The 10,428-nt window shown below is 33.1% G+C and overlaps 3 protein-coding genes across 3 annotated transcripts; 1 reads left to right on the top strand and 2 right to left on the bottom strand.

Moving 5' to 3' along the window:
• Positions 1 to 402: 402 nt before the first annotated feature.
• On the bottom strand, positions 403 to 3,330 carry LOC133522182 (uncharacterized). Its single transcript, XM_061857412.1, has 5 exons — positions 3,090 to 3,330; positions 2,870 to 2,997; positions 2,518 to 2,609; positions 2,130 to 2,340; positions 403 to 987 (listed from the first exon to the last, which is right to left on the bottom strand). The coding sequence occupies exons 1-5, from the start codon at positions 3,188 to 3,190 to the stop codon at positions 608 to 610; spliced, it is 912 nt and encodes a 303-aa protein (XP_061713396.1). The 5' UTR covers positions 3,191 to 3,330; the 3' UTR covers positions 403 to 607.
• Positions 3,331 to 3,617: 287 nt separating this feature from the next.
• Positions 3,618 to 6,854, top strand: LOC133522183 (uncharacterized). Its single transcript, XM_061857413.1, has 4 exons — positions 3,618 to 4,157; positions 4,295 to 4,386; positions 4,467 to 4,677; positions 5,052 to 6,854. The coding sequence occupies exons 1-4, from the start codon at positions 4,064 to 4,066 to the stop codon at positions 5,420 to 5,422; spliced, it is 768 nt and encodes a 255-aa protein (XP_061713397.1). The 5' UTR covers positions 3,618 to 4,063; the 3' UTR covers positions 5,423 to 6,854.
• On the bottom strand, positions 6,845 to 9,953 carry LOC133522180 (Golgi to ER traffic protein 4 homolog). The gene is made up of 4 exons (XM_061857411.1): positions 9,649 to 9,953; positions 9,292 to 9,574; positions 8,596 to 8,906; positions 6,845 to 7,485 (listed from the first exon to the last, which is right to left on the bottom strand). The coding sequence occupies exons 1-4, from the start codon at positions 9,759 to 9,761 to the stop codon at positions 7,239 to 7,241; spliced, it is 954 nt and encodes a 317-aa protein (XP_061713395.1). The 5' UTR covers positions 9,762 to 9,953; the 3' UTR covers positions 6,845 to 7,238.
• Positions 9,954 to 10,428: the final 475 nt, after the last annotated feature.

Here is a 10,428-nt window from a genome sequence, read left to right as displayed (position 1 = left end):
GAAAGAGGATATGAGAAAGAAAGGAGTGAGTGCTGAGGTGACAAAAGATAGAGGAGAATGGAAGAAGAAAAACATGTCGTGCCGTCCCCACATAACGTGGGATAAGGGCAGGAAGAAGAAATTAACAAATATGAAATGGCGCCCTGAACGTTTTTTTATGGCACCTCCCGTTTGCACATACATAGATCTTATTGTCCCTATTCATGAGCTCAGTTTAAAGATGTAGACTATAGGTACTAAGTAACAGTCTAGTAAAATGTTTTTTTTTTTATCTGATAAAAAGTTGTGATCAGTGATCACTGAAGCTGATCAGTCTCGAGATCTCCAGTAAAAATGCTTACTTTAATAATGCAAAAGGGCTAGGGAAGTACAGAAATGCATCCTGGGCAGCATTTTTTTTTTATTAATATAGGTATGTATTTAGTTATTTACACATTTCATTTATGTACAGTCAGCTAGCTAATTACAACCATTTCAATTAACTTTTCGATAGTTATTTCCTATGTCCTCGTTTTCTATATTACTGTATAATTACCTCTATAATACACTTATATTATGCAACTTTAATTTAATGAACACAGAACACATATCTTTCGATACTTTACATCTACTTGTAATCAAATTCCTTAACCTCTAAAAATTCCATTTCTCTAACCATTGTTGCCCATTTTACAGTTTTCTTCTGAAGATTCAGTTGCATTTTTTTATCTTTGTACTCCAGAGCCTTATTTACAACTATTCGGTTGAAAGCATGCACATGTTCATGGTTTGTATATTCCTCAATGTCCATCCACTGGCATCTTGTGACTTCCCTCTGTGATATGGTAATTTGGTCTGTAAGAGCCTTCATCATTAATAGCATATAGATGTCAGAATTGCCATACATCATGTTATGTGAGTGCCTCAATGTGATTACAGACTGGAAGGCTGCATCTACTCCAGTTTCTTCTTTGACCTCTCTTTGAGCGGCATCTATTATGTCTTCCCCTGCAACAAAAATAGGAGACGAGTCTGTGATAATAAGCTGTATGTGGCAGTCGAGTATAATCAAAGTTTTCTAACATTATTTTCTATAACATTGTACTTTAATTGTTTGATAATTTACTCCACTTAAAGTTTTATATTAAAGGAAAAAATGGAAAAAGTTACACTTCTGGCAGGACTTGAACCCGCAACCTGTGCATTTTTGCTCTTAACCAATTGAGCTACGGAAGCCTACCAGGACCTCGCTAATCTTTCCATCCCTTCCCTTATGTATACACGCCTTTGGGGTGGCGTAAAGCGACATTTACCGACAGATGATTACATCTTATTAACGGCACCGGAGTGTCAAGTTGTATTGAGAATTCACCAGTAACAATGTGCTAACCCACACTAAAATCATTTTTAACAAGGAGATACTTCTGCGAGCGATACTATATCAGCTATAGTATATAAAAATTGGAGTATCGCTCGCAGACGTATTTGCTTGTTAAAAATTAAATTCAACATTATAAATTCAAATATTTATTCTGCAAGCAGGCCTCAAGGGCTCTTTTACAAGTCAATAAAACATTTTTAGTAACATCATATAGTGACATGAAAAATACATAACAACATTTATAAATACAACAGCCTTACCCAGGCTTTACATTATAATAATCTTAAAATAAATAATTACTACATTACTTTACTCCACTTATTTATTATTTAGCCTAGTAATACATTATGTACTACAATGAATCTCATTGTCGGGAAAAGGCCTCTCCTATCTTATTTCAATTCCGTTTGTCAGTAGCCTGTCTGTTCTACTTAGACCTAGAAAACTTTTAAATTTCTTTTGTTAATAAATATTAAAAAATATAGGATTATTTTAACACACATTTTTTAATGAGATTAATGTTCTACTGAAGATATCTGTTTAAAACTGATAGTTTACTGTATCAGGGAAGACTACATTAGGTGTGCTTAATGAAACTTAGGTTGAAATGACTTTTGGTTAGAAAGTAGGTATTTCACATTTTATATTACAACTAGCAGATGACTAGATTATATATAAAATAATAAAAATTTATAGTCTTAGTAGTTTTTAAAAATATACATGCAGGCAATGTGACAAAAACTTAGGTACTTAAATTAGAATTGCTTACCCCTTTCAACATATCCTCCTGGTAACTTCCAATGTGGGTAATCATAATGTTGTTCAGATACGGCCAACAATTGGTTATGATTATTAAATACTAGAGCACCAACACCAAGGTTTGTATGTGGGGCTGGTGGCAGGTTAGGTTCTGAGTCCGTAGGCAGCCATTTGTACATCATTACAAAGCTATCTCTGGCATGATGAAAATTAAAACCTTTCTAAGAATAAGGTGTCATTGAGTAATCAAAAAAGATGTATATAAAGTATTACTCAACCTATTCCCATTTGTGCCTGTTTTAGTCTATATTGTAGAATGTATATCTATTTGAATGGCAGAGTTCAAAAGGAAACAGCAACATAGGGGATTAGGTCTGTGTATCATGATGCAAACTTACTTGTGCTAGTACAGGTACTAATGTAGAATGTTTAATGTCCACTTTAAACCATGCACATCTGTTTCCATTGCTCCGCCACTGTTCAAGTGATTCTGAAAAATATTAGTGCATGATACATATTGATATTACATTTTAAAGGGAGATTAAAATACTATTGATATTATTATTCTCATCTTTATACAATGTCTTATGGGTAAGTATGCAATAATGGATGGCTTTAGTTAATTTTGAATATGATCATTGATTTAAGATGTTTTATATGTCTAAGTAAAAAACTATGTTATATGATAACACTTAAAGTATTTAATGTCAATAAAAATCAAACCACACAACAATACAATTTAAAACTAACCATCAAGTTTAGCTTCAAGTGATGAAATCTCCCATTTTTCTTTCGTAGTATCTACTGTAATACCCTTGAACCTATCACTTTCACCTTGAAACAGATCTTTAGACCTCATTGTGTACCAGCAAATGCCCCTAAAACAAATAATAGTTAACATAAATACAAATTGTAAAATGAAATCACGAGACATGATACAAAAAAGAAATTAACATAGGAAAGAGCATACTTAATTAATTTCCCACTATTTTTATTGTTGGTAAATTTATTATGAAAGTTAATTTGTATTGCAATGTTAACTGAACAACGTCTCAATATAAGGCTGAACATGGTGCTTAAAATGGTATTATTTTTAATATTCTTAAAATAAGTATCGAAATATAATCACGGTAATAAGTTAACATTAAATTTATTATTTCTTAAGTCTAGAATCGCAGATTAATTTTACTCTCGCGATGACACTAGTGACACTGACAGAAGGCATATTTTTTTTTTTTTTTTTAATTTATTACGAGCATTGGCAACTAGGCCATCAGCTCAAGCATGAAATACAAAAGTAACATAAGTACTTATAACTAATTCACATAAAAATGAGACACGAATCACAGAAGGCATAACATGGCATTTACTTTCGTGTAGGTTCGAATACTTATATAGTTTATTTAATATTTCTCGGGTCCTATTACTCGTGTACCCTACCTCTACCGTGCCCTATCTCCTATTACACCACCCTATCCGAGAAAAAGGGACCGACAAAAATTTGTCTATATGGGTTTTAGGATGCTTAATTTAAGACTGCGTAACAAGGCCTTTATTTACGTAGTGTGATAATTTTTCCCGTGGTGAGTATCCGAATATAATATTAACGTCAAACTTTAATCAGGTCAGATTGTGATTCTGATTCGTTCAGTCTGTCAAAATAAACTTTTGAGAAGGTTGTGTGTGATTCGTATTTTGAAGAGCTAAAAGATTTTTATCATTGAAACCATTAACATGCGCATAGTTTGTCGTCAAATCTCAAGGCTACCGACGTCTTATCTATTCTAAACAACATCTTGTACATCAGTACAATCACATAGTTGATATCATTATAAAAAATAGTTTTTAGCGCAATATGAGAAATATTTCAACATGTTTTATTGAGAAATAATTTTTGGTGATTTTACGCATAGCGAATATATTAAAGAAAAGATTTTTTCCAAAATGTTTAACGGTGTAATAGATAGATATAACGGTGTAACAATAGATTCACAGAAAGAGCCTTGTGATCCCAGTTTATTACCAAACCAGTTAATAGGTGAGTCATAAAGTTTAAATGCTATAGATTATTCTTTAATAGCTTTGTTCTGATGTACTTCCCGGAAATGTTCCGAAAGAAATTTATGGTTTAGGAATGTTTAATTTTGTTTTATATTTACTTGGATTATATTCCAGACTCTCTCAGACAATGGGCTGAAGAAGGGAAGAGATGCATATGGTTCAAAGTCAATATAAAGGATGCTGCATGGGTGCCAATACTAGCCAATGTGAGTTGTCCATGAATTAAGTTAAAACTTTTGAAAGTAAAGTAAATGTGTGATTCATAAAAGTGACTTTATTTTTTTAGGAAGGCTTTAACTTCCATCATGCCAGAGATGATTTTGTGATGATGTACAAGTGGTTACCAACAGATTGTTCTCATAACTTGCCTCCAACCTGTCACACAAACCTCGGAGTAGGTGGCATGGTGTTCAATGACAAAAATCAAATATTGGTTGTAAAAGAAAAATCCATTGATTACCCTCACTGGAAACTTCCTGGAGGTTATGTTGAAAGGAGTAAGTTAAAAATGCAAGTTTACAATATAATTTTAGTAAATTATAAAAGGTTGTAAGGATTGCAATATACATATAGTTACATTGTCATTTTATTTAGCAGAAAATGTATTTGTCAGTAAAAATATTTATTGAATTAGCTAGAGTTAGATCTAGCTAAGTTGGTAGCGATTTTGTAAACCCAGGCAGTGCAAGTGTTATTTAAACATCATAATTTCATAGAAATTTGACATTTAAAATAACACCTGCACCATCTGGGCTATCAAAATTGTTGCCGACTTAGCTTAACTCTATTCATGATATACTGATCAGCTGGAACATTTACTTTAATGAATAAGATATTAAAACTATATTTGAAAATTAAATATAAATTTCAGATGAAGATATAAAAGATGCTGCCATGAGAGAAGTATGGGAAGAAACTGGAATAAAAACAACCTTTGACTCCATGATAACATTAAGGCATTCACACAGATCCATGTTTGGTAACTCTGATATTTATGTTGTAGTTAAGCTTCAAGCTAAAACATCAGAAATAACTAAATCTGATGTAGAAATACAAGCATGTCAGTGGATGGATGTGGAGGAATTCTTAAATCATCCCCATGTTCATGAATTCAATCGTTTTTTGGTGAAACAAGCCTTGGACTTGGAACAAAGGAAAATTAAATTAGGTCTAGATCAGCAGACAATAACATTTGCAAAACTTTCACGAGATGTAACCAACCTTGTAATTGAAGATTTATAAATTATTATGTGAAGTATCTATGTACAGGTATATTTCGGCATAAGAGTCACAGTGAGGCCGATAACGAAATTTCGATTTTCTCGGTAGGCAGGTAGAGTTGAGGTCACACACACAACCAAATGTAAAGACGGCCTCATTTTGAAATGAATGTTTAATTTTTTCGTGCCAATAGAAAGTCAAACAGCTAACTTCTATACCTATTTATATTATTTATACATTGTCGTATATATTACGTATAATAATTTCTATTCAACTATTGTGTGCCTGACGACTAACAGACAACTGAGAATTCACAATGCATTATTAACCAAAGTGCTTTTTTATTATACCTATAGCTAGCTGGTAGGTATTGGGTAAAACTATAGGTATAAAATACTGCCATATGTAATTATGCACCTATACAAAAAATATTGATATTAGTAAACATTTTGCAATAATTAAGAGTATAAAAAACAGAAACTGTAAGGAACTGGGGAAAAACATGATCACAATGCGTTGTGGTGGGTTATCTTGTATGAATAAGTAGTAGGTGTGTCATATAATTAGTCACCAAAATGATATAAATATTACTATATTTATTTCTGTACCTATTGTAGTCGTATTGACACACACATGCATGTGATAATAGTAGTACAGTAAGCTGCAAAGATAAGTGACCCCCTGTATAATGCTCGGACAACAATGAACCACCTTTAACCTAAAGGCTAATAAACATAAAAAATATATATATATACAGGGCGTCCCAAGACTATGGGACATCAAGGGAAAGTACCTTAAATATCGTAGATAGGATATTTTGCTGAAAGAAGACTTTATTTTATTTTCAAAAGTAAGTAATATTGCATTCAAAGAATTTCTAAAAAAAATTGAAAATTGCTTACTTTTTCTGGGAATTAAACCAATCTTGAAATTTTAATAAAAAAATTTACTCTATTCATTTGTTTTGCGATATCATATTTCTGAGATGACTTATTTTTTATGCATTCCTTCGATTGGCATCACAAAAATACAGGCCTTTTTTTTTTCACATTTGAGTCGGTTCGATTTCCAGACAAAGTAACTTATTTTTTTTTAAATCTTTGAATGCAGAATTACTCACTTTTGAAAATAAAATAAAGTCTCCTTTTAGCAAAATATCCTATGTCTTATATTTAAGGTACTTTCCCTTGATGTCCCATAGTCTTGGGACAGCCTGTATAAATTATAGTTTCTAGGTCTGTAGGACTACCGCTAACATCGAACAATATGAAATAATTATCTGCCTCTATCGCTCCTGCATATTCGAGCGAGAGATGCAGACAGATTTTCGATATTGGCGGTAGGCCCTCTGTTCGGATATCACCCAAGAATTATCTATAGTACCTACCTATACCAAAAAAGCTACCTGAAAAATGTGCAGGGAAATGGCAATGAATAAAAATCTTAAAATGAATACGTTTTATTATTCTGTCCACCCTATTTGCTAACAATAATTACAAATTTGCGAATGTAGTGACTATAACTTAGTAGTACCCACACTATTGTAAATTGAAATCAATTGGTTACATCATCAAAACATTGAATTATAATGATGTTAATGGAAGAGAATTAATTCATTAAAACAGTCTACATCAAATAATTCATTTAATTTTCTGCCATAATGTAGATTGTCAAATTAGCCTGTTAAAAGGTACTGATTTCCTTATATCAATGTAAGTACCTACTACTTATTACATGGTTGTAATATAAATAGATGTTCAATTGTTATGGACACAGCTTAAGCTGATATGTTATTTATACAAACATAATTCTATCCCACTATTTGTCATACATTATTTCAATCTAGGTCCGGAGCTGAAGCATTGTGGCCCATGTACTCTTCTTCATCAGAACTGTCCGCCGCTTCACCAATAATTGATTTTAGGAGCCCACCAAACATTGAGTTGGCGTTTTTAGGGTCATGGGGAATCTCTATTCCAAACCAGATGCGTCCAATATTATCCAAATACACTGAATAGTTTGGATCACGCTTTATACTAATTGCATACCAGTTCCTTAATATCTTAAATTGAATTGCATGTTTCCTGTGAACAAAAAGTTTTATTAACTCCTGTTAGTCATACTAAGGTTTTGGTTTTATAGGGCTATCTCATGTGTCATAAGTAAATGAATGTATTCTAGTATTATAATAATTCATCATAAATACTTATTTTGGGCCACTTCAACTACTTTACACCATACATGATATTCTATCACTCTTCATTCTGTTCTATTATTCTATCGTGCGATAGGCGTGGCGTTCAAAAGGTTAAGCCCTTTTATTCTGAGTTAGAGTATGTCTCTTAACTCAGTGTGCCGCTTGGCAAAGGCTTCCTCCAGCTCTTTCCATTGGGATCTGTCGTGGGCCACACCCTTTATACTAACTAAATATGTATATGATTGCGAGACCAATAAATATTTACGACCTGTACTCATGTTAGCTGAAAGAGCTGTTTGCATCTAGTTACAATAAAATATGTAATTAAATGTATGTATAAACCCCCTGGGCCATCAGCTAGCGACACCCCTGATGACTTGACTACTGACAATTGCAGCTTAAGGACATAATAACTTCTAAAAGAGCCATAATAAGACTTCCAGTTTTTACTTTAGAGTTGTGTGTGCCTAGTAATACAGGATGTCCCATGGCAGGTTCTGATAAGAAAATTAAAAAAAAACAAAACATAAATGGAAACAATTTTTTTTTTCACAAAAAGAACATGAATACAGGTTTCATGTTTTGGAATTCACTATTTCTAACCAGGTTTCAATGAGTTTTTTTGGTGCATCATGAATATAGTGTATACTGTATATTGAAATAAACATATTGGGTAAACTTAGGCCATAGATCCCATTCTGATTTTAGAGCTAGCATTTGTTACAGCTTTTTTAAATGTATTTCAATTTCATTTATTCAGAGACCAATTGAGATATTTTTTGTTAGTACAAATAAAACTTAAATATATAATTAGTAATATACACTACAAAATTGATATAGGTATGTAGATGTAAAATGATTGATTGTAATTAATTCAAACTTGACTGCACTAGTCCCTTAGATGACAACTCATATGTGGCACCTTTGGAATTGTAAGCATCAAGCACTTGTTCATATTCTTTATACAATAAAAAAAATCATAACATTTATGACTTACTGTTCAATTGCGCGTAGAAGAAACCAAATAAAATTGAGTAAAGGAAATAAATAAGGAGGGCCTCTGTCATTCTTTATGGTTGGGTGTGATCCAGTGTATTTGTTGAATGTCTCAGTTGCCATTTGTATGTTCCTTAGACAGAGAAACTGCAACACAGCCTGTGCTATAAACAAGTCTATTTCTGACTTAAGGCCTTTGGTAGTATGCAGCTCAATGAGCATGGTTGCATATGCCGATCCATCGCTGGAGTGCAGGAAATGCCTGTGTGCAGCAGTGTATTTCTTCTCTCTCCAATACACTTCAGCAATTTTCTGTAATTGGAAAATACAAAAATAAATAAGAATCCAATACAAATGTCATCAAAGGAATACAACATTTGCTCCATAGATGTTTCACTTGTAGTGCCAAAAAGTTACCTGTAAAAAGTAAAATTCAAATTGTCTTATGGGGATTACACAAAGAAACTTCTACTTACATGTCTTTTGCCTTATAGTCTAGGTTAACAACAAAAAATTGTGATTACCCACTGGCTATAGAAAAGGCAGACTTCTGTTACCAAAACTTGCAAAATAATCAAGCAACTGACTAGGTACTCGTATTAAGAGGGTAAACTGATGAGTGTGAGTGTTTCTTCTCCTATCTTCAAATTTCACTATCATACCTTGGGAGAAAAATATAAAGCTAAATAATATTCACCTTGTGTAGTAATGGATGGCCCTTTTTATTGCTATCCATTGACCACTTTACTGCATTAGTCAAGAATGTTTCTCGCTCCGGGATGGTTGGACTCATCATTTCGAATATATTAGCTACTTTCTCAATCCATTCTTCACATGGCTGTGTTTCTGATTTGGACAAAACGTCCAAAAGCAATATTGCTAGGTCTGCACCGCTACCTTGCTGGTCACGTTGCAAGAGTAATGTCGCACCTTCATGAAGCAAGTTCAATAGATCCGCGTATTTCTTCTGACTTAGGTACCTTGAACACGACACAATCACTATGAAAATATAGTCACAGGCAGCAAAATATGCAATAAAAATGGTAATCACTACCTGAAATAAAGCGTCCTATACATTTGATGAGCTTCATAGTATTGACCAGAATTTACGGATGCAGCTAGCTTATCCAGCACTCTTCTAACACCTCTTTCCCCACGTGCCGCCATGGTTATTTTCGAGAAGATAGTATATCTTTAAAAAATTTAATTTAGTGTTCACTTATTGTACGCCTTAAGAAAAGTCATTTTTGTTTCATTTCATTGGTATAGTGAAGGTGGCATGGATGGCAGATATGAAAACAATACTAACTAGTTTAAGCGGAATATGTACATCTCTCAGCATAGTCCAAGTACTTAAATTTATTTCAATAACAGACAGAGACAAAAGGCACTTTTTAATTTAGTAGCATTACACATATCTGTTACGTTCAGAAATCAAACAAATTTGGCAGCATCAAAACATAAACATTCAAAACATTTTGAAGGCTCACAATTTTATTGCGCCATAATTTGCTACAAGTGCTACAACTGAGTTGCTTTTTAAGACTCGTCTAGATGGGAAGACGAGAAATTGACCAATTTGATCGGAAAAAAAATTGGCGTCAATTTCATCTAGCGTCCACACGTCTACAATTTAATCGCCAATTTCAGATTTAAGCCCCTCCCATTCATACTCCTCACGGCCTCGTATCTATAAATGACCAACGTAACACACTTGTATCGTATCACACTGTACTATAATTATATTATTGCACATCTCAATAGAAGTAAATAATACCTAGAATACAGCAGCTCAAGTACAGGGAACATAGACTACGGTGACTCCTTACCATCA

Source organism: Cydia pomonella, chromosome 10 (genome assembly GCF_033807575.1).
Source record: "Cydia pomonella isolate Wapato2018A chromosome 10, ilCydPomo1, whole genome shotgun sequence".
Lineage (NCBI taxonomy): Eukaryota > Metazoa > Arthropoda > Insecta > Lepidoptera > Tortricidae > Cydia > Cydia pomonella.
The sequence above is the reverse complement of the archived record's forward strand: the minus strand, read 5'-3'. Positions and strand labels throughout refer to the sequence as shown.

Bases quoted from the DNA above. Each gene is read 5' to 3' on its own strand.
- LOC133522183 (XM_061857413.1), top strand. From the start codon at position 4,064: ATGTTTAACGGTGTAATAGATAGATATAACGGTGTAACAATAGATTCA. The intron at 4,158-4,294 runs GTGAGTCATAAA...ATTATATTCCAG, and splicing joins ATTACCAAACCAGTTAATAG to ACTCTCTCAGACAATGGGCT. The intron at 4,387-4,466 runs GTGAGTTGTCCA...TTATTTTTTTAG, and splicing joins GGGTGCCAATACTAGCCAAT to GAAGGCTTTAACTTCCATCA.
- LOC133522182 (XM_061857412.1), bottom strand. From the start codon at position 3,190: ATGTTCAGCCTTATATTGAGACGTTGTTCAGTTAACATTGCAATACAA. The intron at 2,998-3,089 runs GTATGCTCTTTC...TATTTGTTTTAG, and splicing joins AATAGTGGGAAATTAATTAA to GGGCATTTGCTGGTACACAA. The intron at 2,610-2,869 runs GTTAGTTTTAAA...AATATTTTTCAG, and splicing joins ACTTGAAGCTAAACTTGATG to AATCACTTGAACAGTGGCGG.
- LOC133522180 (XM_061857411.1), bottom strand. From the start codon at position 9,761: ATGGCGGCACGTGGGGAAAGAGGTGTTAGAAGAGTGCTGGATAAGCTA. The intron at 9,575-9,648 runs GTAGTGATTACC...GTCGTGTTCAAG, and splicing joins TATAGGACGCTTTATTTCAG to GTACCTAAGTCAGAAGAAAT. The intron at 7,486-8,595 runs GTAAGTCATAAA...TTTTGTTCACAG, and splicing joins CTTCTACGCGCAATTGAACA to GAAACATGCAATTCAATTTA.